This window comes from Malaclemys terrapin, chromosome 12 (genome assembly GCF_027887155.1).
Source record: "Malaclemys terrapin pileata isolate rMalTer1 chromosome 12, rMalTer1.hap1, whole genome shotgun sequence".
Classification (NCBI taxonomy): Eukaryota; Metazoa; Chordata; order Testudines; family Emydidae; genus Malaclemys; species Malaclemys terrapin.
The window spans coordinates 9,159,583-9,186,415 of record NC_071516.1 but is presented as its reverse complement, the minus strand read 5'-3'; the positions used below and the strand labels follow the sequence as shown (position 1 = coordinate 9,186,415).

Below are 26,833 nucleotides of genomic sequence, written 5' to 3'. Positions count from 1 at the left end.
AATAAGAGGTAGAGATCAGTAAGGGGAAATTATTTTAGGAGAATGTAAATTGCAGATGGGTGGAAGGGATTAGGCTAGATTCAGCAACAGTTGCCTTCAGAGGAGAGCAGGAGTTGATAGCTGGAAGTGAGTGGGATGGAGAGAGGACGTACAAATTTCCATTGCTTACCCACACCTGTAAGTATTTCTATAATCAGGTCTGGCCCCTTTACACCACTCGGTTGTTATAAAGGAGCTGTAATCTGGATGCAAACACTTATAAAGTTTGCAGACATGATACCAAGTTAGGAGGGGTTGTAAGTGCTTTGGAGGATAGGATTAAAATTCAAAATGATCTGGACAAACTGGAGAAATGATCTGAAATAAATAGGAGGAAATTCAATAAGGACAAAGGCAAAGTACTCCACTTAGGAAGGAACAGTCAATTGCACACATGCAAAATGGGAAATGACTGCCTAGGAAGGAGTACTGAGGAAAGGGATCTGGGGGTTATAGTGTATCACAAGCTAAATATGAGTCAACAGCGTACCACTGCATGGTTTCAACAAAAAAAAAACCGAACATCATTCTAGGATTTATTAACAGGAATGTTGTTAGCAAGACAATTCTTCTGCTCTAATCCATGCTGATAAGGCCTCAGCTGGAGTATTGTGTCCAGTTCTGGGCGCCACATTACAGGAAAGATGTGGACAAATTGTAAAAGTCCAGAGTAGAGCAACAAAAATGATTGAAGGTCTAGAAAACACAACTATGAGGAAAGATTGAAAAAAATGGGTTTGTTTAGTCTGGAGAAGAAAAGACTGGTGTGGGGGGGGGGCATAACATTTTTCAATACATAAAAGTTTTTTACAAGGAGGAGGAGGAAAAATTGTTCTCGTTAACCTCTGAGGATAGGACAAGAAGCAATGGGCTTTAGTTGCAGTAAGGGAGGTTTAGGTTGGACATTCGGAAAAACTTCCCCATTGTCAGGGTATTTAAGCATGGGAACAAATTGCCTAGGGAGGTTGTGGAATCTCTGTCAGTGGAGGATTTAAGAACAGGTTAGACAAACACCTATCAGGAATGGTCTAATTATTATGTAATCCTCCCTTGAGTGCAGGGGACCGGACTAGATGACCTCTCAAGGTCCCTTCCAGTCCTATACTTCTATGATTCAGAATCGGCTGTAACCAGTTTTTTGATGCTCCCCACCCCTTTCCATGGTTAGAACTCTGGTGCAAGAGAGAGTCTGGCCCAGTGTTTGGAGATGTGTGGAGAGTGATATTCCCAAAATGGTTTGCCTGTCCCAGACTAAGAGGCACTCTACCACTCTATAAGAGGTCATACTGAAAATTGGTTTTATTATATACCTCATAGTATACCTTATGGTGTACCTGAGATCAGTTTTATTTGCAATGTATATGGAGTGCTTGTGATGCATACAGCATGTGTTCTTGTGATGTATATGGTGTGCACACACGTGCATGCTCGTATGTGTGTGTGGTGCAAATGGCATGTGTGTATATTAGTGTACGCTGTGCATATAATGTTTACAAGTGTGGTATGTGTGAGATGCGGACAGTGTGTATGTATGTTTTTGCACAGTGCATGAAGTATATGCGTGCATGTGTTTATGCACCAGACATACAGTGTGTGTGTATGGTACATATGACATGTACGGATGTGTGTTTGTAGACTTGTGACTGACGTTTGCTCATTTGTCAGTACTTTTTATGCTTTGTTCTCAGAGTTACTGGAGTCCCAACACTCTTTTGGCAGTATAATTTAAGGAAGAAATGCTGCTCTTGGATGTCCATGTTGAGCGGCCTTTGTCCTTGGTACGAAGAAGCACAATGTTCATCCAAGGGCAGAATTTGGCCCTAAGAGATACGGTCGAAAAACAATATTTCATCTGAGAAGTTGTATAGTATCTCAATGAAAGGACACTGGGATCACAGCCATCTCTCAGAAACTGCACCAATGAAGAATAAAACAGGGAGGATTTAAACATGCATTAATGCCCTCTAATATTGTCCCTATGATAGATATTTTCTTTTAAGGAGAATTATACTTTCAACCATTTCAAGTTTAGCTCGTCCCTTTGCTGATGAATGAAATCACTTTTCCATATACTCTACACAATGTAATATACGCTATAGGAGGAAAGTATCTTGTTATATAGCTGGGATCATTAGAGACTTAATACAATCTTCATTGTAAAAGACCATTTACGGATGAGGGAATCGATACAATGACAAGATTATTAATCCCTGCCCTTCCAGCATCCATGAAGTATACCTCTACCCCGATATAACACTGATCTCGGGAGCCAAAAAATCTTACCACGTTATAGGTGAAACCGTGTTATATCGAACTTGCTTTGATCCTCCGGAGCGCGCAGCCCCGCCCCCCCCAGAGCGCTGCTTTACCGCGTTATATCCGAATTTGTGTTATATCGGGGTAGAGGTGTAATATCTCCAAAATTAATCTAGGCAGATTTTGTAGCCCAAAACTTCGAAATTTAGAGTTTTATTGTTGTTTCCAGTGTTATACATTGTTAGCTGCTTGTAAACAGGTCTAAAAGTTTCATTTAAGGCTGAGGATAGTGTCTTCTAATCCCACTATGTGTGATCAGTGATATCTGTAGGCATGGTACAGAGTGTGAATTGAAATGCACTGCTATTTAAGGTCAGGAGAGCTAGACAACAGGGGAAAAGATATAGCTTATTATGAAAGTAAAGGTCACACCAAGACAAATTATATCCCATGAGAGTGGAAAAAACTTCCCTTCATGAAGATACAGCAGTGTCGGTTTCTTAATGTTTACCTTTGTGCTGCCCCCACACAAGAGGAATGCTACTTGTGTTGAAATGCCTGTATGTTGGTTGTACAAAGACTATTCTTTCCTCACTGATATGATGTGCCATTTGATTTTTTTAAACCGCTTGGACCAGATCCTCAGCTGAGGTGAATCGATGTAATTCTGTGGAAGCCAATGGAGCTACACTGATTTACACTAGCTGAGGACTGGCCTCGTTAGTTACAGTGATATAATTAACCCCGTTAAGGTTGGTATTTGCTAATTCTTCTAACCTCATGTAACAAGTGCTTTTATTCGTCACCCAGTACCACTCCTAGGAGAGTGCTGGTCTCTCTCTTTCCTACATTGGCTTTGTGATGGAAGCTAATGAAAGGCTCATGGATGTACCCACAATAAGGACACACTCTGAAAAGACTTCAGGCAAAAATCCCAATATTCTTACTTGGTTTTTACTTAGGCCTCACTCATGCATAGCTGTCACTGACTAGCTGCTTGAGGAAGGGTTGCAGGACTGAATTATGAATAAAGATGTCAGGTTTTAGTCCATTATTAATAGATAAAGGAAAATGTCCTCCTGTAGCATGCAGGCCAGTGACTTTCCCATCATGACAGTTACTAGTGCTCTTTCCTGAGCTCCCAGAGCAATTTCATTTGGTTTCAACTTCCATCATGCAAGATGGCACTAATTAAACGGATGGAGTCTCCAGGCCCCCATCATTTAATAAGGAGCCCTGGTATCTTGCATGATGGGAGATCAAACTAAATGAAGTAGCCCCAGTAGCTGAAGAAAGGGCCAAGTTCTCTGCACCTGGAAATGGCTGTTGCGCCATTGGAGGTGCCCCTAATTACATCACCAGGGACTTTGTGCCCTAGTAACTCCCATGATAAGAGCTCAGACTAGTAAAGGTGGGATTGGCAGTTTTGGGTATCTAAATTCTCGCTGTGGTAAAAAATATTGGTAACATGCTGCTATGTTCTAGAACTTTCAATAATGTTCTTTTTCTATCCATTTGCCCCCCTCGTCCTCTTCCCCCCCCCCCTGTATTTTTCACTGTTTCCACAATGTGGTACAGTTAATGTGAAAACTAAATCTATTGCAAAAGAACTGGAGAACAGTACATATTGCTTTAGAAACTACTCTTCTGTATCAATTAAGATTACATGTGGAAGACCCATTAGCTTTGGCCACTTCCTGTTACAGATGCATTAGCTTTTTGACCTTCATAATAACAAGTAATGAAGGTTGCTTAATTAGCTAATCATGAAGACCATGCAGCAAATTACAGTATATTGAATCTTCGCCAGTAAAGAAAAAGAGACCTGATGCCAATGGCATCAACTGTCAGCCATTGCAGGTCCCTATCTCCACTCTAAACTCTGGCACCAGTAGATAAGAGTACAGCAAGCTGAGATGCCATATGAGTCCAACAGTCACTTAGTCCTGCAGCATCCAGACTGCTAACTCATGCTAAAACACAAGTGCTCTGCAGTGGCAAACGGTATTACAGCAAAAGCTAAAATGCAGCTGATAGCCAGTGCAATTAGTATTGCCACTTTACAAAGCCTTGTGGCCTTGTAATAGCTCTCATGATTGTATTGGAATAGGAGATTTTCAATAACACATTAAGGTCTCTTTATTAAGTCTGGTTTAGACTCTCCTTTTTCCCTTCTGCTTGGTGTTACATCTTCCGCATCTTCCCCTATATCATACACAGGGAAGAAAGACAAAACCTAAATAAACAAACCAGAAAAACCTGGAGGGAAAGACATGGATAAAAAGAATAACCAGGAGGGGTGGAAATCAAGGGATGCACATCCACACAGGCTCTTGCTCATGAACAGAAATTGGCCTGCTGGGAGGCTGAGTTGGGGAGAGATTGGCAGAAGCCAAAGAATCTGAAAAACATTGGAAGCACAGGTGCGATTCCATAATTTAGTAAATTTTCGTTGCTACCCCATTCAGAGAGTCAGTGTGAAGGAAACAGAATTCTACTGGTAAGTGTCAGCTTGGAGGCCAAGCAGATTTGTGGTTAGATTATCGGCGCTTACAGAGAGTACCTGTAGTTGCTTGAAAGCTGCAGAGAAGTATGGTAGTGGCCATGAGGTTTATTTCTTTGTATTTTAGTGTTTTGAAGCATCTCCTTTCACATACACAGATCATACGAGCGCGATGTAAAAGCAAAGGTTTTAATGCAGGCGAAAGAGGTTCTTGAGCCCCAAAGGCCTCCAGTATAATATTTTTACTCTCCTTTGCATTAAGCTAAATCAATTAAAAAATCTTACAGGCAAGAGTTTCCAAAGGATTCAACCTCACATGAGAGGCATCAGGCCACTAGGGCTAAGGGAACACCGGGCTAATGGACAAGACCTCCACAGTTAGGTTTTTGTGGGTTTTTTTTTTTTTTTAAGTGTTTTGAGCTCGTCCTTAGGAATGTTGATAGTAGCTACATAGAGAGACAGAAGAAATCAATAACTCAACTCCATTTGGTATTTCCAACCTTTCTCTGTTTGTCAGCCCAATTAAAAGGGGTAAAGGTCCCCTCCCAGTCAGCTTGTTTGTAGACTGTCCTTACGGGAAACTGGGAACACACTACATCTGATAATAGCTTTATGTTCTAGAGATTGAAGGCCTGAGTGCTACCTCTAAAACAGTGGTTCTCAAACTGGGGCCGCTCCAGGCCAATGGGGGCTGCGGGAAGCGGCGCGGGACAAGGGATTTGCTGGCCGCCGCTTCCTGCAGCCTCCATTGGCCTGGAGCGGCGAACCGCCACCAGTCGGAGACGCGATCGGCCGACCCTGCGGACTCGGCAGGTAAACAAACTGACCCGGCCCGCCAGGGGCTTTCCGTACACAAGCGGCGGCCCCAGTTTGAGAACCACTGCTCTAAAACTACTTCTGCTGTAGTTAATGGGAATTCTCCTTTAGCTCAGGTATGGTAGCACTTTTTCTTTCAGATCTGAGAGTCCTTTTTTCAAGTCCCAGCAAAGACAAATTCCTCAGAAGACAATTGCAATTTTTTCTTTCTTTCTTTCCAGTGCCTCCCTTGCTGCCTGGGTAGCAGCTTGAGATCATGGACGGTGTTCTAATACAGGACAGAAATTAATAAACATTATCTTAACCCAATGGTTCTCCACATTTCTCTCACTTAATTATTATCTGTCTATTTTATTTTGGCCATGCTTACTGAAATAAAATATGTTTAAAAGTCAACAGGCAAAAATATGATTGGAGATGCGGTGTTAGAAATCTGCCTTTTTACTGATTTGTAAAGAGATTGTGACATTATAGCTGAAAATGTTTACATGAATGATTCTTAAACATACAGCAAATTCAGTTTAATAAAAAAAGAAACCCCTTAGTAGGAGTCTCAGTGAGCAATAAGATGTAGCTAGATTAAAATATTTCCACTAAAATTAATGAGCCAAACTTAGAATGCTTAAATTGACTCTTAAGTGTGCTAATTTAAAGGATTTGAATATGTTTGCATTTCTTGGCTTCCATGCAACACTTTGAATACATGCGAGAATATAGCCTTCAATTATTTTCCATTTGGTCCTTGTAATGGGCAAAACAGCTCAGAGCTCAATAATAAAAGATATTTATTGTTTAGCATTGACACTGTTCTACATGGCCATTAATAATTATGCCGTGCTGGGTAAAACAGAAAATCAGATTCAAGTATCCGGAAGTCATGCAGATATTAATGTTACAGTTCCATCTTTTACATTGAGTTTTGTGGGATGATCTATCATCTTATTTTTCAGTTTGTTAGTAGAAACTGAATCAGGGGATAAATTGATCATTTTACTTTGCCTTGATACAACCCCAGCTGGGTACACCTTGCCCATGACTCATAAATGACTCATTTTGTTTCAAATAGCAAATATTATACAATGAAGAAATAAGTCCAAGTTAACTTCATATTAACGTCATATTATATCGTGATATAGTATATTTCACAGAAGCTCTTGTGAGCGAAATACAGTTGTGTGTCATTACATGGTATCTTGGATTATACATGATCGGGTAATTTACCAGTTATTTAGTGTCCCCCCGAATTGCCAACTATACAATTCTCAACAGCCCACTGTTCCTCTTATCCCCAATAACAAAGCAGCAGTGCTGTCAACTTCAGAGAATAGTTATTCTCTTGTCACCCTGTAGGGTGAGAAGGTTAGTAACTGCAAGACCCAGGGCAGGAATTAGGAATACTAGGACTACAGGGATATGATCAGTAGAAACAAACAGATGTATAAAGTCTGTTACCTTGAACAAGCTCTTAAATTGAAATCTCACCCAATAGTAAAACTTATAGGAACAATACAGCTGGATGTTAAATCTTGATGGAGGTTTATGTCCCTTAAGATTTTGCCTAAAAATGTGACATGAAAGTCCTATATCAGTAAAGGATACTTAGCATGTGAAAGGGAAAGTCCATTAAAATTCAGCAATGCTAGAAACCACAAGATCAGATCTGATGACAGAATTACATTAATTTTATATCAAGGTTTACATCATACATTTCCGTGTATTTTGGCTATTATGTCCGAGAATCTTTAAAGGGGAAAGGGCTGTTTCTGTTTTTACTTACATTGATTTTACATCTCTGTCATTCCATTGATCTCCAGTTATTCTGGATGTATTATAGTGTAAATGAGAGAGCAGAATCAGACTCAAACTCTTTCCAGTTATGAGTTGGGAATTAAATTATTGGACTTTATTTTGGCTGGCTCAGCAGGAGTTGACCCTACAACATACTGCAGCTTACTGAATGATGCATCTCATTAAGCCAACAGGGAGGTCTGATTGGGACTCAGGAGACCTGGGTTCAGTTTCTGATTCTGCCACAGTCTTCCTTTATGGCCTTGGTCATGTCACTCAATCTCTCTGGTCCTCAGCTCCCCATCTGTAGATAACGTTTCTCTACCTCATTGGGTGATGTGAGGAAAACTCCACTAGTGTTTGTGAGGCACTCAGGATAAGGTGAGGAGAGCCATTTCAGAACCTAGATATACAGAATTATAACATTTGTCCTGATTCTGAGTCTGACGAACTCTCCATTGATAGTGCATTTCTTGATGTGATTAACAGTCCCAAAGGCTAAATTCCTTCCCATGTGTTTGTGGAGAGTGAAAACCCTTTTATAAAGAATGAATGCATTACAACTATCACCAAACACCATAAGTTATCGGTAATTTAATGCACACATCACTTTAACCAGGTCTTCATACATACTGATACAGCGCCTAGCACAGTAGAACATTGAGGATCCTGGGGACCTCTGGGTGCTACAGTAATAACGCTTTAAAATATGTTAATAAATTTAAGGAAAACTAACCTTTCACCATCTGTTCTGTAAATAAAAAAACAGCATAATTTTCATCATCATTATAAATGTAAGCTAAGTGAATGGCATGCATGTGTGTAGTCTCTGGTTTCTCTTCAGATCGTATAAATCTTTATCATAAGCATGTGTTGTGTTTTTCTCATTTACCCGACACAAATAAGATGTAAAGCTGCTCTTTCCTGATCTAGGAAATTCCCTGAACCAGTGATTCTTTCTTTAATATGGTAAGCTGGTTCGGTAACTATTCTGACAAATAAGCAAAGCTTATATTGTATTCACATAATAGTCTTAATAGAGCAAAAAGATTTGCTAGATTACACACTCGGAATGGTCAGAATGTTACAGATAGGAAGTATTCTCTTTTTTTAAAGTATTCTTTTTAAAAAATCTCATTAAATGTTAAAATTACATGTTCTGATACAAAATTAATGTGCTTTTGTACAAGGAATACCTCAGTAGTGGCAAGACATACTATGTCTCATTATCATCAGTCTTTATGACCACTTCCCCATAGATAATTTCTCTGGAAAACCAAGTATTTTTGTTTTCTTACTGGAAAGTAAATTCAGGTAAGTAGTAGACTATCAGAGTGTGGGTGTGGGTGTGATTCACAACAAATTTTGAGTGATTGCCAAATGTTTGCAAGATTTAACACAGTGTATTTGTTTTGCTCAATGTAGAATAATTATCTCATAGATTTTCTTAGTACAGCTGGATAACTCATATGTTATCTCACGGTATATTTCATTTCCTGGATCTGCAGTGATTTACTTACAGAAAGTTTAACTCTTATTAATGCTAATGAAAGAAATCCATGGAAAGAAGTGCGTGCATATATATTGGTCACATATGGAGGGTTTCAGGATAGTAGCCACCCCTCCCAATTTCCTGTATCTGATAAACAAACCCTCATCTCCCCTTCAGAAACTACCTTTGTTCACCTAGAATGGAACTTCTTTTAATTCAGTTATTTGTGCCCCCTACATACACCATAGTATTCCAGAGTGTGCAGACTTTTCAGAAAATGCACTGCCATATCAAAGAGATGCTAACGTACACTCATCTATAAAATGGATTTATATGATATTCCCACTAATTTATTGCATTCATAAACCTGGCTAGAAAAAAATGCCTGTTTTTCACTTGTAAGACAGTTTGTGACAGTGTTGAGGCTGGTAGTTTGTTTATTTGTACCTTGTACCTTGCATTTTCCTTCAGAAATAGCCCTGACATTACAAGAACTTCTTTAAATGGCTGGTCTAGAAATTACCTTCAGATTTAAAGCAATACAATCAAGGTTGCTAGGGTAACATCTTAGCCTGCCTTTTTATTTTCTTTTATTTGATTCCAAAGTTCATGTAATTCTTCATGCCATATCTGATTTTTTTGTGTGTTTCTCAAGGTGGGAAGGAGGCTGGGAGGAATGGGTTTTGAAAGCAATGCTGTAATGCTCTTTTCCATAAGAAGACGTTCAAATATAATGCTAGCAGTCCATCAGGCATTAGTAACCCTGCATTAACAAGCCAACAAGCTTGTATTAGGAATGAAATCAAGGCTTCTGTTTTCAGAACAGCATGTGTGTGTTCACATACACATTTTGAATGGTTGGAAATGCAATCCTGGGGATTACAGAGACTTGTCAAAAGTGATTAGTGGGTGTCTAGTGATTTACAGATGCCCAGCTCCAGACACCTAAAAGGGGCTGGATTTTTAGAGGGCAAGAGTTTGACACTTTGTGAAAGTCAGGCCCCCTTTGAGGTGTCTCAGGTTAGATGCCCCCTATCATCACTAGTTGCTTTTGAACATGTAGGGTCTGTATGCCTAGTCAGCCTTAGAATTCTAGGCTAAGATTTTCAAAAGAACCTGAGGGAATTAGGTGCCCAACTTCATTAGACTCCTTTAAAAAATCTCATCCTTAATTATTTGCATGCATAATTTAATCACCGTGGATGCCAGTTGCATAAATTGTGCATGAAAACGGATGCACTTCTGAGAATCAGGGCCAGAATATCAGAGGGTTCTGCTTTCTAGGTTCCAAAGGATCATTCTAAACAAAAGTGAAAAAAATGAGTTGAAAGTTTATGAAAGATCTTTTTTCTGCAGCCTAGTTCCAGGCCGTTGGTATGCAGATCTCCTATCAGATTTAACAGCATTGCATATAGAAGGCTTGCAAGATTGGGCCTTAATGTCCTACTAACTATATAGCATGAATATCAATGTCACTAACCCATTGTCCATAGCTTACTGACTGTTATCTTTAATTATTTATACAGATTCGTTCCGATAAGGACAGTGAGATCCATATCAGGTACAGCATCACTGGAGTAGGAGCTGACCAGCCACCTATGGAAGTCTTCAGCATTGATCCCGTGTCTGGCAGAATGTATGTAACACGTCCAATGGACAGAGAAGAAAGAGCCTCCTACCATGTAAGTATATGAGAATATCTTTTTTTTTTTTTATGCATTGTACATGTATCCCCCTAATCCCCAGCTCCTTTGCACTAGAATAGTGCAAAAGGACTTTGTGGCTAGAATACACACACAGATTTGGCTCCTTCCCTGAGTTTGGGGTCTGAACTCACAAAGTCAAAGTAAAACAATTAAAATTACTAGATTTCAGCAGGTTTCACCTCATCACTGAATGTTTTGTACAATTTAGATGTAGAACTGTGGACCCAACTTGTCTGCTCAGAATTAGGGCCCAGGTTTGCATTTCCAGTTTATAAGGAAATGAGAAAGCATGCAAGTGTTGCCCAGTTCAGAATTTATTGATCACATATTTTGCACAGATCAACTCCTTTCCCTGTGACTGAGAAAAGGACTAAGGCATGGTTTTCCTAACAGATTTGCATGGCTTTCACTAAAGGTGCGATTCTGCATTGATTTGGTTAAATCGGTGCATTTTGTATATGTCTACATGGGAGCTGGAAAGGGTAATTTCCAGTTCAAGGAGCCAGACCTGCACTAGCTGTGATCAAACTAGCATGCTAAAATTAGAAATGTTGCCATAGTGGTGCTAGCGGTGCGAGGGGCTAACCTCCCCAAGTACATGCCTAGCACCTTGGATAGGATCACTCTTGAAGCAGCTATCTCCTCACACCACTCGTTACTGCTACACTTCTATTTTTAGCACATTGGTTCTATTGACATGGATATGTCTCCTTGAGCTGGAATTTACACCTTCCAGCTCTAGTGTAGACATACCCTTTACGTGTAGACTCTCTGTGTTGTTTTAAATGTGCTTTCCAGGGGTTTGCCCTTGTTAAATAGGCAGCATCACTATTGCCACTGTAGCCCTGGTATGTAGACGCAGACTACAGCGACAGAAGGAGGTTTTCCATCACCGTAGGAACTCCACCTTCCCGAGTGATGGGTCAAAGCATTCTTCCGTCAGTCTAGCTGTGTCTACACCAGGGGGTAGGGCTGTGAAAAATGTCACACTGTTTGTGATGTGGTTAAACCAGCCTAAGCCCCATTGTAAACATCTTCTGTCAATCTAGTTCCGCCTCTCTGAGAGCTGGATTTGCTACTCCAATGGAAGAACCCCTTCTCTGTAGTGTACAGCACTGCAGCCGTGTTACTATAGCGTTTCTAGTGAAGACATAGCCTGAGCCTGCTTTAAACGGATGTAGTGTCCACACACAATGTTACACTCATTTAGGGCATATCTACACTAGAAAACTGCTGTGACACAGCTGTAGGATAAGTGGGCTGTAGTCCACGAAAGCTTATGCTCTAATAAATTTGTTAGTCTCTAAGGGGCCACAAGTACTCCTGTTCTTCTTTTAGCTGTAGGATAGACACTACAGCAACAGGAGGTTTTCTGTCACTGCAGTAAATCTATCTCTCCCAGAGGCACTAGCTTAGTCAACAGAAGAATTCTTCCATCGACCTAGCAATATCCACACTGGGGCTTAGGTCAGTTTAACTGCATCCCACAGGGTGTGAAATTTTTCACAGTCCTGAGTGATGTCGTTTAGCCATTGTAACTTGATAGCGTAGCAGTGGTGTAACTGAGAGCTGGTCAAGTTTGTGTATAGACCAGGCCTAAAAGAATGTGAGAAACCAATATCAATAGTAGGGTGTCATAGGAAGTTACCGATTCATTACTGCAGTTGGACGTGCAGTAACAATTGTAGTCATTTTTCATTTTAAATCCTCTGGAGGTTTTCAGACGCAGACAATACAGTGCGGAGATCATATAAGATCTTAAGCAGGTAGTGACGGGGCAAGGCCAGATGGCTATAGAAAAGTAATGGGAGATAGATATATTAGCCCCAGGTTAAACAAATCCTTGGTACCAGGATAAGTAAATGGCAGCTGCTTCAGGTCAATTAAGACACCTGGGACCAATTAAGATCTTTCCAGAAGGCAGTGGAGATTGCTAGGTTGATTGGGACACCTGAAGCCAATCAGGGGCTGGCTGAAACTAGTTAAAAAGCCTCCCAGTTAGTCAGGTGGGCGCGCATGTCAGGAGCTGTGAGAAGTTGCGCTGTTGGAGAGACTGAGTTGTATATACCATACTAGGTAGAAGGAAGGAGGCCCTGAGGTAAGGGTGAAGTGGAGCTTGAGGAAGTGGGGGCTGCTTTGGGGAAGTAGCCCAGGGAATTGTACATGTCCTGTTCCTAAAAGGTCAGCTACCATAGCTGATACTATTAGGGTCCCTGGGCTGAAGCCCAGAGTAGAGGGCAGGCCTGGGCTCCCCGCCCCCCGCCTTTGCCCCTGATTAATCACTGAGACTGGGAGACACAGAGACTGTGCAAGGGAGGATAGCTTCTCCTCACCCCCTTCGCTGGCTTATGATGAAAATGGCTCAGTAGACTATGACCCTTGTCTCGAGAGAGAGAAGGGTTAAGGGGAGGGTCACAGTGAGCCTCTGAGGCTAGCGAAATCCGTCAGGAAACGCAGGACCCACGGAGACGAGGACAGAACTTTGTCACAGTAGATAGACTAATATTAAATACAAGGGAATTAATAAATATCAGTAACACCAGGAGATGCTTCCATAGACTCTACTGGCTCACAAAATGTTCTATGTGCAGTGTAATTACAGTGTAATTGGTCTTTGTATTATAATCTACAGCACAATTACAGTCACAAAGTAGTACAAAGTATAACCAAATAGTAAATACAGTCTCACAAACTGATTCAAAAATTATAGTACTCCTTGCATGCCAGTTGCACAAAACTTCAGTACTTCCTGCATCCGTCCATTAGCTCTTTTCTACAGCAGCTACAAAAAGTTGTTTCATGGATTCTTTTTATCGGGATTGGACACATCCTTTGATATCATAATAGTTGTTGCTGGAGATGCTATACTGTCAATGCAGTGGTCTGGACTACTTCCACCACTATCACTATCATATTCCTAACTGCTCTGTCAGAGATGCACACTTTGTTAGCTTTATCAGGTGTCCAGTTAACCAAGGTGACAATGCTTCTGGCCAAGAGTAGAGGGATAAAGAAAATAGATTACCTCTTAAGTTGGATGGAAAGAGAAATTTCCCTTGGGCAAAAAAGAATCTGAAGCAAAATTATTTTATCCTCTGTGAAGAAGAACAATTATTTTGTCTGCTGTGCCCGTGAAAATGATGAAGAGGATTATTTTGAAAAAGGAATATTTGAGAGAGAGCCTATGTCACTTCAGTGTTTTCGATACTTTTTCAATGCTGCTGGGTCATTTTAATAGCTCAGGTGATATAATTCACAAGCTAACCTCTTTGATGGAACCATTATGATGTCTAGTACAAGACACTCTGAACCAAAAAAAAAATGACTGTGTCTCCCATAATAATGACTTATGTGACTCATAATACATAATAAATGTATCCTATAAGTATATTTAGACTAGAAATTTCAGGAAAGCTTGGAAAAAGCTGCCGTGAAGTGACTGGTATCACTTCCCCAAAAAACAACTTTAATTTCTAGCACCTGGAATCAATGAGAACTTCTTTTAATCTCATTCATGGGAGTCTCTTTTCTGGAAGGCAAGAGACCTAGGCATAACCAAACAACCACAGCCAAATTAAGGGTTAATAAATGATTAATAGATATAATAAGCCCATTACAGGCAGGAGTAGTATATGACACAACAAATCCTGCATTTTAGCATGGGGTTAGACTAGATGAAATTTGCAGTCCCTTCTAATCCCATGGTTCTGTGATTCTATGTTTTAAATGGGGGTAAACACATCAGAAGAAGGTATTTATAGATCATTATAAGCCATGATTATAAACAAACTTTTGACCTATAGCACTTTTAAGCAATTGATAAGTGATTTATTAAACCATAGATTATGCATTTATTAACCCTGCGTAACCCATTTATAAATGTACCTTTCTATAAAGTGGTAACCCAAAACACTGTGGTGAGACCAATGTCCCAGAGTTACAGGAAGACAGAAAAGGATTATGTGCAAGACTTCCCTATATGGGACATAACTAGATCTGTTTGTGATTCTCTCTCTAAGCAATGAAGACAGAGGTCAGATCTTTAGTTGGTGTTAATCAGCATGGCTCCATTATTATTATTGTAGTTCCTAGGAGCCCCAGTCATGAACCAGGATTCCACTTGCTGCTGTACAAACTTAGAACAAAAAGACAGTCTCTGAAGAGCTTACAGTCTAAGTAGGCAACAGACATAGGGTATGGGAAGAGGTGTGACCCCCCAGAAGAGTAAGTAATGTGATGGCCGCAAACATTGTGTTAGATGCAGAATTTATTTTTCCCTTTAGGTGGGCATACTGCAGAGAGGATAGGCTAAATGGGAGGATGGGAAGGGAGATGGGACATGGGAGGAAAGGGGGCGGGCAGGGGAGAATAGGGTAAGGGGGCAGGTGTGGAATGAAGCTCAGTTGAAGAGACTGAAAGGGAGGGGGTGGGGAAGATTCAAGCAAACAGCCTATCAGCACAGGGCAGAGAAAGTCCAGTCAAAACTAGAGAAAGTTCCCCAAAGGACCAGCAGTCCCAGCTTTGGCTGCTTCTGCCCCTACCAACGGGTGTGTCTGGCTGGCTGCCCTCTGTAGTTTTCTGTCAAGCCCCACATGTTGGGGGAGGAAGGGAGACAGCATGTGGTCCTAGTGCCCTCAGAGGGGGGGAAGTCTCCTGTGCAGGTGTGATGGATTATTTCTAAAAGGGGGGGGGGGAGCATGAGGCCTTGCCCCCTCCATGGCCCCACCGCTGCCTCTTCTCTTTCCCCCAAAGCCTCATCCCCCAGCCAAGCTGGAGCCAGGCCAGGGAGCCTGGGCCTCTCCACCTTCCCAGGATGTGGGCGGGGGCTGAGTGCAGCCCCAGGTCCCCTGCCCAGTGCAGGTGGAGGGTCCGCAACTCCCCAGAACTGTCCGCATGGCTCTTACCCCAACCCGGCTCTGGCTTCTGGGCTGGCCTGGGGGCGGGGCTTCAAGGGCCAAAGATCCACCGCTGGGCCATGGTAAGAGTGGACCCTCCATCTGCCTTGGGTGAAGAGCCCAGCGGGTGAGCACACGGGCCAAGGGCTGCCCTCTGGCCAGCCCAGCCAGGGCAGGTGGAGGGTCCGCAGCTCCCCACAGCTGCCAGGGCTCCTTAGGCCGCTCTTACCCAGGTCGGGCTCAAATTTCCAGCCTGGCTGGAGAGCGGGGCCTCAGGAGGAAGAGGAGGGGCAGGGAGCCGGGTCCATGGTGAAAAGTGGGAGTGTCATGGCCCCTTAGCCCTCCCTATTCTGGCACCCCTGCTACTGTGCACAGTTCTGGGACCAGGCAGATGCTGAGGGAGGAGTGGCCCTGGCTGGGCCCCATGTTTCCTCCTCCCCTGCAATATAGCAGTTCCTACTTTGGTTCCTTCTGCCCCTGCTGGCATCGATGGCTGGCTTCTCTTTGGCTCCAATGAAGTTGGTTGGGCTTATGCCAATTTCTCGTAGCTGAGGGTCCTGCCAATGAGCAACAATATTACTAGAGACAGGCCTAACCTCGGATCCAGACACATCTGAACTTTGGGAAAATTTGGCTCCAGATTCAGAGTTGGGTCTGAATTTTACAGCTCAGTTCATCTCTAGGTATTATTAATACTTAATGAAGATTCTTCTTAGCTCACATAGTAGAGTCCTGGGGCCAGATTTTCAGTTGGTATAAATCCATTTGAGATCAGTGGAACTACACTGATCTACACCAGGTAAAGATCTGGCCCCTGGTTTTTAGCATGTAACATATTCGGTTATCTTCTGTGTGCCACAGGCTAGCAGTTCAGCTGTGCTGGCTATGTATGATATATGCAGCTCCATTTCTTTACAGCCCCACATGGAGCTAAATCTTTTTGGCATCTCTGTTAGCATCACATGCTGTCCATGTTTATTTTATTTCTAAATAACCTAAAAGCCAATAAAAAAAATCTTCCTGAGAATTAGGGAGGACACATGCCAGAGTTCTGTTTCATTAACTCCCATGTTTTCCATGTATACTTTCTTTTGTATAATTATCCTGATTGCGTCAAGATTGCTCTTTCTAAAGCACTCATCTTTTAATTCTCCACATTAGGAAGCATTTGCCTGATGAAACCCACCTTTTTTCCGAGATGAACCATATCAATTTTTAATTATTTTGGTAGTTCTGAAGCAGAACTCGCTTGTCAGCTTTTAATATTTCTCTTGAGCTTCAGAGGGATGGATTTTCCAAGGCTCTGATTCGTTGCAGCAGTACTTTCTCTGTTACATGGATGTCTCAGTTTTTAAACAGTGCCAAATAACTTTCAGGAAATATCAGTGTTTAACATGGATCACTTCTCTTGACCCTGGTCAACCTGAGTTCCCATCAGCTCTCTGTGTTGTAGGTGATGACTCTCTGATTGCACTCATGGGCAAATCAGTGCCTCCTGGTGCTTTTCTGATTATTTCAGGTGCCAGAACTTACTATCAAACTGCAGTCAGTAGTGATGGGCAAACAGACTGGTTGGTCTCTCACATATTTTCAAGCTTTGTTAACAAAACACCATCACCATAAAACCTAATATTTAGCAGTCAGGCAACGATATTCAATTAACATGTTTCGTTTATATGCCTGTTTTTAAATACAGATATAGCTTGGAATAGTCTCAACCAGCACTTTGCTTCCATTAACACTTTTATGAAATATCATTCAGTCAGAGATGCCTGGACAAGGGGAGATTGGTTACAGGGTGAGACGGGAATCGTTTAGACTGTGTGGGAGACAAAAATTATTTGCAGTGTTGTAGCCATGTTGGTCCCAGGTTATTACAGAGACAAGGGGGATGAGGGAATATCTTTTATTGGACCAACTTCTGTTGGTGAAAAAGAAAAACTTGCAAGCTTACACCGAGCTCTTCTTTGGGTCTGTGTACCTTGAAAGCTTGTCTTTTGCACCAACAGAAGTTGGTATAATAAAAGATATTACCTCACCCACCTGTCTCCGGGAGACAAAAAAAAACAAGGAATTTGACCCAGAGAAACCAGTACTAATTTCAATAATATTTTGAACCATGTTTACAAAAGCGTATGTGTAATTCTGGTCATTTGTGCCATAATAACTTGATGTTTAATCATGATAAAGTGTGTGCAAATTAGGCACAGAATTGTATTCCTAATTTTTTAAAAGATCTGTCACTTACTGATTATACATATTTATATTAATTGTATTAGTGCAGAAGTAGTATTTATATTTAACACATTTCACTATGTTGACTTTGACTAACTACCTTCAGATAGCACCAGCCTCCAGTGTCATCAATAATCATGATGCTGAAGCATTTGTATGCCAACAGCTACATTTGCTCTAGAAATTGTCTCTGGAAAAAACACAGAGACCAGTGGTAGCTGCTGCCTAAGTATGTTAATGAAGACTGTCATACTTTTAAAAATATTTGTTCAAGGGGACTGGCCAGCTCTTTGGCTGATACAAAATGGAACTATAACTAATTCCACCGCAGAGGATCTGGACCACTAGACTTTATTTATATTTATGAATCCTACACAATGGCTGTTGGATTCTAACATTTTCCATTGTTCCTATTTATTCTTTCTCTAACCTTCAGTCAACACCATGCTCTCCACTTTGTGACAACTTTAATGTTTCATGTGAACTTTAATAAACAGTTACTAAATATCCCTCCAAACACCCAATTGAAATTCCACCTGATGGTCTCCCATGTAATGTTTTTGTGTGCTCCCACCTTCTCTTCTACCCAAGGCTGTGGTAACTGGCCTTTCAAACAATGGTTTCTCCAGTTCTGGAAGACTTTAGTCCCATCCTGAATCTGTGTGTGCTCCGTTCCAGTTGTCAGAAGTAAACCTGATGCTTGTTTAGTCACCTTCTTCGCCCTGCCCCCCTGAACAGCTCACATACTATGAAAAAGCACTTAAGTGTATCAATTTCTAATCCCATCCGTTGTCTTATCACAACATCCATCGTGTAGCAGATGGAACTTGATTGCTGCCCTGCCCGCTGAGCACTGTGTGAGACTAAATCATGCATACTGAATAAATAAGTCATAGTCATATATACTTGTGCAGCAAGAAAATGTAAAATATGCTGGGCTTCATGATGATGTGGTATGTTTGTGTTTCCCATTTTGAGAGCTCCACACTAGTTCGAGGGTGGAGGGTGGGAGGGATTGCAGGACAGAAGAGAAGATGAAAGAGGGCAAGGAAAGCTCCCTAATATCTGCTCCACCCTGTCCCTCCTTTAAACATGCCTCAAAGCCGCAGGTGACCCCTTGAAAGCCACCTGCCTTCCCTCCCTGCTCCTGCAAAGAACTCTAATGTAGCCAGTCCCAGGAGTCACTCTTGTTGTGCATTGTTATAGACTCAGACAGCAGCCTGCTAGACTGAGTGTCTCTTTCCCAGGGAGTTCATGTCAACTGTAGTTGACGCTAGCAGATGGTCCTGACCCCCAGGTAAGGAGCATGTAGCCTACAAAAGGATATGGAGGAAGGTCATTGCCAGGTGAGAACAACCAAAAGAGCACAGAAAGAATAAAAAAATACACAAAAAAGGACAAGGAAAACAGGCAAAAAGGAGGGGAAGAGAGAGAGAAAAAAATGGTCAGAAAGGAGGCAGTAACAACCACACAAGGGAGACAACACAAGAGGAGCTGTGAGGGCACCCAGTCACCAATGCAAACCGGAAGGGTGCGGGGGCGATCAGCGTTGGGACTGTGGTGCTCTGTGTTTGGATTGCATGTTAAATCAAAGGGTGCGTATCACCAAATTCAATCCACCAGGGTGCAAGCCTTAGCTCAGCTGTCCATACTCTCAAGTACTGTTCTCACCTTCAGAATTCAGGTTTGAGGCTCTAATGCTGATGTTACCATGGAGCAGGGGAGCCTCATGCATGTGTATCACTGCAGGTTTAGGGAGATAACTACCGTCTTGCTTATTGAATTTTTTTCTTGAGTGAATCAGTAACATATGCATATGTACACGGGCATGTGTGTGTGACAAGCAGATAGACGTGCAGTGCTGAGAAATTACTTACTCCTGGAGATTTCAAACAAGAGCTATCAAATGTAATTAAAATTTGGGGGGGGATGGGGAGCCAGATCTGAAAGAGAAAGATATCGGCTTTGCACTCTGCTTTATCTCTGAATAGAGCCGTTTCCGCTCCTGAAAATGCAGCAAGAAGGAGTCCAGTGAGGCTTCAGTTTGAAGATAATAACTTTAATTTTAGCTCAGAATTACTTTTTTTCAAAGACAATCTGACCTTTGACTTGTAAAAGTTATTGAATTGCTACATCTGACATAATGAAGGATAGCTCTGCTGACACAAGTCAGAGCACTTTATACGTAGGCATGAAATGCAAATATTAAGAGCACTAAGAATCAGGAAACACAAATGAGATAGTCTGTATTAAAAATGAAGTCAGCCTTTTTAATGTTTAAAAAAATGTGATTTTTAACCTTTTTTTTTTTTTTTTTTTAAATGTCCACCCTCAGTCTGTGTGGCAGATTGCTCTCTTCTCTGGATTAAATCTCAGTCCAGCCTATCAACTATAGCGTGATTATATTTGTTAAACCTTCTTGGAAAACATACACAAAGGGGTAAAATCCCATCAATCATAGTCTCGGCAAAAGCGAAAGACTGAAATCAATATTAATACAATTAGCACCCTTACCTGCTAGGCATCAGAACGACATACGTTCTTTGACACATTGGGCCTGAATTTTAGAAGTGCTGAGTGTCTGCAGCTACAATTGACGTGAATGGGAACTGGAGATACCAGCACGTCTCAACATCGAGGCCATTATACATTAGGAATCTTGTAGGGAAAAGCATGATAGCAGGTGGTATAATATGAGGAATTCACTAAGGGCCGATTGGGCAAGCCTACTTGTGTATCTGGTGTTAAAGTGACAGTCCTGTTTTTCTAGACAGCAGTTTCACCAAACTCCTTTTATGTGGCGTTTTCATTCTTCATTCATCAGTATTTCAGAATCTGCCCCTGAGGTTTTGAACACTGTCCCTGATTTTTATGTCAGTGCAGGGTTTCAGCAGTGCTCACTGGTACTGAAATGAGGGAAAGTGACAAAATTAAAGCTGCAAAACTCTCCCAGAGCCAGATGTCTCTCCATTGGTCAACTTAATTCAGGCACAATACAAGACTTTCATAGCCAGTCCTCCTTCCAAGCCAGCTTTGATAAATACCTTCAGCACATGACCCATTTAGAGCAGCCATCTGTTCCATATAATGAAGGAGCTATCCATTTTTTCTCACCTGATTACTGATTGTTCCAGAGTATTGTTGATTGCTTTGCTTTATTAATTACTCATTTTGACATGCTATATCTGTCCCTTTTATTCTGAAAACTGATGGTCTCAGTTTCCAACATTATTATCAATAGTTAGTCCTAATAAGATGGGGTCCTAGTGCCATTTTAATTGAGAACTCAGCAGTACAGTGCTGGCTATTATAATGTTGCATCATTGATGCTGTAGTTAATGTTGAGACAGGCTTCCCATTCTTAATTATACATGGGTCTCCCCTTTGGAGAAATTGAATAAGTATTGGGCAGAGACCATCTTTTTGTTCAGTGTTTGGCGCCTAGGACCATGGTTGCTGTACATAACTGGTGCTCTTAGGTGCTACAGAATACAAATAATAACAATAGTATCAACAATTATGAGATCTCCTTACTTATTAATTACCACAGGTCATTGTGGCCACAAAGCAATGTGAGATGCCATGGTACATTGCTGAAGTTCTTGTGACCAGTGGAAAATAAAGCCATGTCATCATGGCATTAATAATAGTAAGCAAAACTTAGTCTTTGGAGATTGCCAGGCAATAATTACTACTTTTCTTAAACTACTTAAAAGTAGTGATTTGTTAGCCGTGGAGAAAATGTTTCTTTTAGCTGATAAAATTATTTGTTTCTATTTACTATTATTATTTGAAAATGATTTTTAATAATGGGCCCTGTTGTGAAACATTATGTATCCTGCAGCGCCTAGATGAAAACCAGATATCTGGTTGCTACTGGAAAAATGACATTCCTATAGTTTAATTTTTGGAAAGAATTTAAATGCTGAAGTCAACGCTGACAAAACTCTTTTATCCAACGAATTCTGTCACTGACATTATGCTTCCACTGTGTTTATTTCCAGCTGAGGGCTCATGCAGTGGATATGAATGGAAACAAGGTGGAGAACCCCATTGACCTCTACATCTATGTGATTGATATGAATGACAACAGGCCTGAGTTTATAAACCAAGTCTATAATGGATCTGTTGATGAAGGATCTAAACCAGGTAGAGTTGGAAGAGCTCTTACGATAAGTCTAAGTCTTCAAATATAAAGCACAAGTTGGTTTGATCACACGTTTCATGACTCCTCTTGATGCTCAGGGATTGTTGTTTTTTGTAAAAGATTGGTGAAAACTTGAACAGTTTAGCTGAATTACCATAAACGTTGAAGGGGGGGAGGTGTAGAGTTGAATAAAATGGGAGCTGCATCCAAATCACACTACTTGGAAGTTTTATTTGCAAAAGCAACTGCATCCGAAGAAGTGGGCTGTAGCCCACGAAAGCTTATGATCTAATAAATTGGTTAATCTCTAAGGTGCCAGAAGTACTCCTGTTCTTTTTGCGGATACAGACTAACACGGCGGCTACTCTGAAACCTGCTGAAGCTTTGTAAAATCAAACCTGGTGTTGCCTGTCTCGAATGTTTGTTACATTTACAGTGTTCTACAGTAGCATGTAATCAGTAAAGTAATAATGATAGAATCCTAAAAAGAAAAGCAAACCCTGCAATGATCTTGACTTTTACCTGACTGTATGCTTGAAATACTGTATATCTGGCTGACTGAAATGTAATCCAGTCATTTGTAAACTCAGTATTTACCATCCACTCAGAGTCCAGTAAGGTCTGTGTCCCAAGTTGTGGAAAAACAACTTATTCATACGGGACCTGATCCAAAAATCGTTGTAGTAAATTACAAGGTTCCCACTGACTTCATGGTGTCTGCTCTCGTGCCGTGTTTTTTCTGCCGATCGTGAATTATGCAGAGATCTGAGACCAGATTTTCAAAAAAATTAAGTGTGCAAATTCTCATGCAAAATCAGTGAGTACCTAATTTGTGCATACAATTGAGGTAATGGTGCAAGCATTAGCACGTTTAAGAAGTCTTTGGAAAAATTTAGCCTTTTTTAACATTTCCCTTTGAAATATACTGTTGATTTGTTATTGGGGGTAGAGCATAAGTAGGCAGTTTACAATATGGTAAATGGTTTGCTTTAGCTTATTCCTGAATATAACTAATATGAATGTATTCATTATTTAACGAAGAAGTGGAGATTGTGTTGTGAAAACTATTGCCACTATTTTTAGGTAAACTGCTATAAAATACAATGCTCCTAAAGCCTTAATGAGATCCCCCCCTCCCCCCCAGGATAAATTTATCTTCAGTTGTTTACAGGTAGAAGGGTTAAACATCACATGACTTTTGGTTTGTGTCAGCAAACATTTATCATTACTTCTCTACTGCCTGAGGTAGTTGTCATAGAGAAGTCTCCTGAGGCCACTATTTTTAACGAGGTGACTTGCAATCCTGATTGATTGTCTTTCAGCAGTGTGAAGAATGGCTCTTGTGGTGACATGTCATGGGGACAAAGTGTGACATTATTTCTTGAGGGAAGAACATGACATAGCTTCCCTCTTGGTATGTTTGAGGTAGAGATGCACCAAAGCTTCAAAGTTCTCATCCAGATTTGGGCTGTAAAGAAACTGAACTGATCATTCTAATGACTCTTTCACAGAGAAGTTTTTTTCCCCCTCTGTTACACTAAGGCCACACTGGGGCTTCCACATACAAGTTATCAAGATCTGAAGTGCTGATTGAAATAAGCCATGATGCTCATGACATTTCCATAACAAATCAGACTTCCCACATCTTATTCTAAAACAAATCAATATTGAAAGTGTTCCCAAATGTTTAACTAGCTCTGCTCATTTGGATGAGGGAAGGAGTAAATTGCAGCCCTTTCTTGTTTGAAATCCAGATAAGCCTATAAGCCATTAAATCAGAATAGGACTACAAAATGCTTGTGCCTCTGTTATACCAGTGATTTTTGGTATTCTGCATCCCAGTCCAGTGTGTCTGCCTTTAAGGCAGGTAAATGGGATGCAGTCTGTTTTATTCAAAAGCAATTACATTTGCCTTTGATGTATTTGTTTTCCCTCCTTTCCTGTTTAATCAGTATTTTTTTAAAGGTTTATAATAGTTATTGAATTTCTGTTCCTTGCCTCTGTAAACCTGTCTGGGGACTTGGGTGTCTGATGCCCTCTTTCTGCGAAACATGTCAATAATGGTGAGATTATGTCTTTGAGATAATGATGGAGCGGTTGTAGAGTTAGGTTGTGGAACCTGTGCACTCCTCACCCACTTCAAATTAGGGCATCACTGTTTTGTTTGGAGATATATATAGCTAAAATGAAGTACACTGCATATTTAGCTAAGCATGAAGCTCCCAGAGACTTGGAAACATCCTTTTTCACTCGAGTTATATCAGGAAATTACAGTAATAAGAGGGTACGACACTAGGTCTTCGTACAATGCAAAAAAACTGCAGCCAGGATTCCTAATTATTCATCACAACGATCGACAAATGAAAGGTATAACAAATATTCCTACAGAAAACAAAAGGCAAAATGTGCTCACTATTGATTCAGCAATTTATTACATTATAGGTTTAGTTCTGCTTCAAGCAAGCTGAAAAAAAACCTCTTATGTGATATAGCAGATCTGCATTCATTGCCATAAAAGGCACATTTCACTCCTATTGAACTCCTCCTTGGGACTTTGACTATTCATCTCTGACTAGCCCCTGGATTACTCTTTCTGACACTTGCTATGTGTCCATGTACAGTGGTCAATATTGTAAAGACTATATTTATTCAATTACCACATTATAGAGGAATGCCACCGGTATGTTCAAGTATTTTAACTTAGGAAAGTAACTGTAGTATCCTGGATAAACGTTGACTTTAATAGCAATCACAACCATGGGCCAAAGTCCTGTTGAACTTAGTGGAAATTTTGCCCAAGTGAAAATAGTAAAGAACTCAAGATCTGACCCATGGAAATTTCCCAGAGAGAATCAAATATATGCAGATGAGCAAAGCACAGTGACCTTGAGATACAAGGGAAAGCCCCTGTGAGGCTGATTAACAGGATCACTAGAGCGGATCACCTCTGAAGTAAACAACAAAGAACTCTGTTGTGCCATTACAGCACATCCCTGAGTAAGGGGCAGAGTGGAGCTGCCCCAGCCCAGGGGGAGCTGCAGAAGGGATTGTGCCTCAAGCATACACAGCATACACAGAGTTGCCAAGTGCAGCATGCTCCCTTCTCAACAGCCAGCAAGCTCCAGTGAGCAGAGTGAGGAGGAGCTAGCGTTTTGCTTACTCCCTGTCCCTTTGGGGTGGCTATTGCTCCTGGGGAGACAAGCAGGAGGCAGAGCCGACTCCAGGCACCAGCCTGGCAAGCAGGTGCTTGGGGCGGCAGGTCCAGCTATTAGGCAGCAATTTGGCGGACAGTCCCTCACTTCCGCTTGGAGCGAAGGACCTCCTGCCGAATTGCCGCCGCAGATCGCGATTGCGGGGTTTTTTTTTTTTTTTTTTTTTTTTTTTGGCTGCTTGGGGCGGCCAAAACCCTGGAGCTGGCCCTGGCAGGAGGAAACATCTCATATGGTCAGGAGAGCTCAGGCACCGCAAACTGTGCCTGGCCTTTGCTGTGAGTGGTGGAGGTCCAGTCAAAAGATGGCCTGAAGAGTTCTGTGCCAAGGATCCAAAAGAAGGTGCTGAGCTTCAAGATGATGGGAATGCAGATGGGTGGGTGGACTACAAGTGTGCAATGTGGCTAGTTCACTCTGTCTGCCTAGCTTCCCTGCGTGTCACCCCAGGTGTAAGATGGATTCACTTCCTAAAAACATAGCAATAGCCTTCCTTGGACATCTAGACTGACCAAGAACCAGGAGAAGGCTGGTGCAGAAGGATGGAGAGACTTATTCAAAGACGGTCCAAACTCATTTTTGTTGAACAGGCCTTAATGGAATGCATGGCACTCCGAGTCCAACAGACTGCCCAGGTTTCCAGAGAATATACTGTCTAAAGGGTGCCAGCCACCATTGTAATCAAACCTGGACAGGAATGCTGACCAGAGCTCATGTATTATTAATTATAATCTATTATTATCATTGAGTACGATTCTGCTCTCCTTTAATTGAATAGCACCATATGCCATGAGTAGTCCCTTTGAAATTAATGGGATTGCCCCTTGCAGAGTAATGTACTACTCTGTCTGAATAGGGGTGTCACTCTCTGGTCCTTGTACAATTCCCAAGTGTGTGCTAGATGCTGTATTGAAATGTATCTCTTTTCCCTTCTTTGATACTCTGCAATAAATTCTTCCTTGCTGTTTCTAGTTTATTTAGTCTAAGGGTATGCAGATGAACCCTTTAGTTTTTAAAATGCAGGGCCTTCCAAACAAACACAGAACATGAATAGTTATGTGTGATATTTTTCCCCACAGAATCAGCTCCCCCCGCACACACACACACAGACACTCAAGTTGTTTTTGATTTAATGCACCACTGTTTGAAAGTATATCTTAAAAGGCCATGTTTTACTCACATTGAATAATGTTCTGCTTCTTTGAACTTTGCCTCTATGTGAAGAACACAGCTAAGTTTAAAAAATGCTGCTGCAAGCTAGCGCTGAAATTCCCCTGGTCCCTCCGGCAGCCTTAATCAGCGAAGTTCTAGTTCCCTCATAACTGTAGAACTTTCCTTTCAAGAGCTAATAAAGCTGTATGGATTGCACAGCTTCTTTTCTGACTGTAGTACGTGCTGCATGAATTCTCTTGTACCTTTAAAACTTATTTCTATGAATCAGGGCAAACTAGCTTACTGGGTAATAGCCAGGGGAAAAAATTCTTCTTCTTCTTCTTACCATTCTTCACAGAATCCTCTTGCAAATATTTTTACCAGTTACTGCCTGACACAAACTTTAGCTACTAGAGTTTTACAGCAGTGCTTGTACAGGATTGCGGGATCCTAGGGATATCTTGTGAGAGTAATGTTGGCTGGGAATTGGATTTTCCATTTCATGGGAAATTCTGTGAGTTTGAATTTTTTTCCCTTCCAAAATAGAATGAAAACAAAACAAAAAAATTGAAATTTCCCATGAAATGGAATTGTGGCA

At 41.3% G+C, this 26,833-nt stretch overlaps 1 protein-coding gene across 1 annotated transcript in view; it reads left to right on the top strand.

Moving 5' to 3' along the window:
* CDH4 (cadherin 4) overlaps positions 1–26,833 on the top strand; it is a 667,107-nt gene that overhangs the window by 501,834 nt on the left and 138,440 nt on the right. The window contains exons 5-6 of the mRNA XM_054046370.1: positions 10,421–10,576; positions 21,735–21,879. Of these exons, the coding sequence (XP_053902345.1) occupies positions 10,421–10,576; positions 21,735–21,879 (301 nt within the window). The remainder of the gene's footprint in view (positions 1–10,420; positions 10,577–21,734; positions 21,880–26,833) is intronic.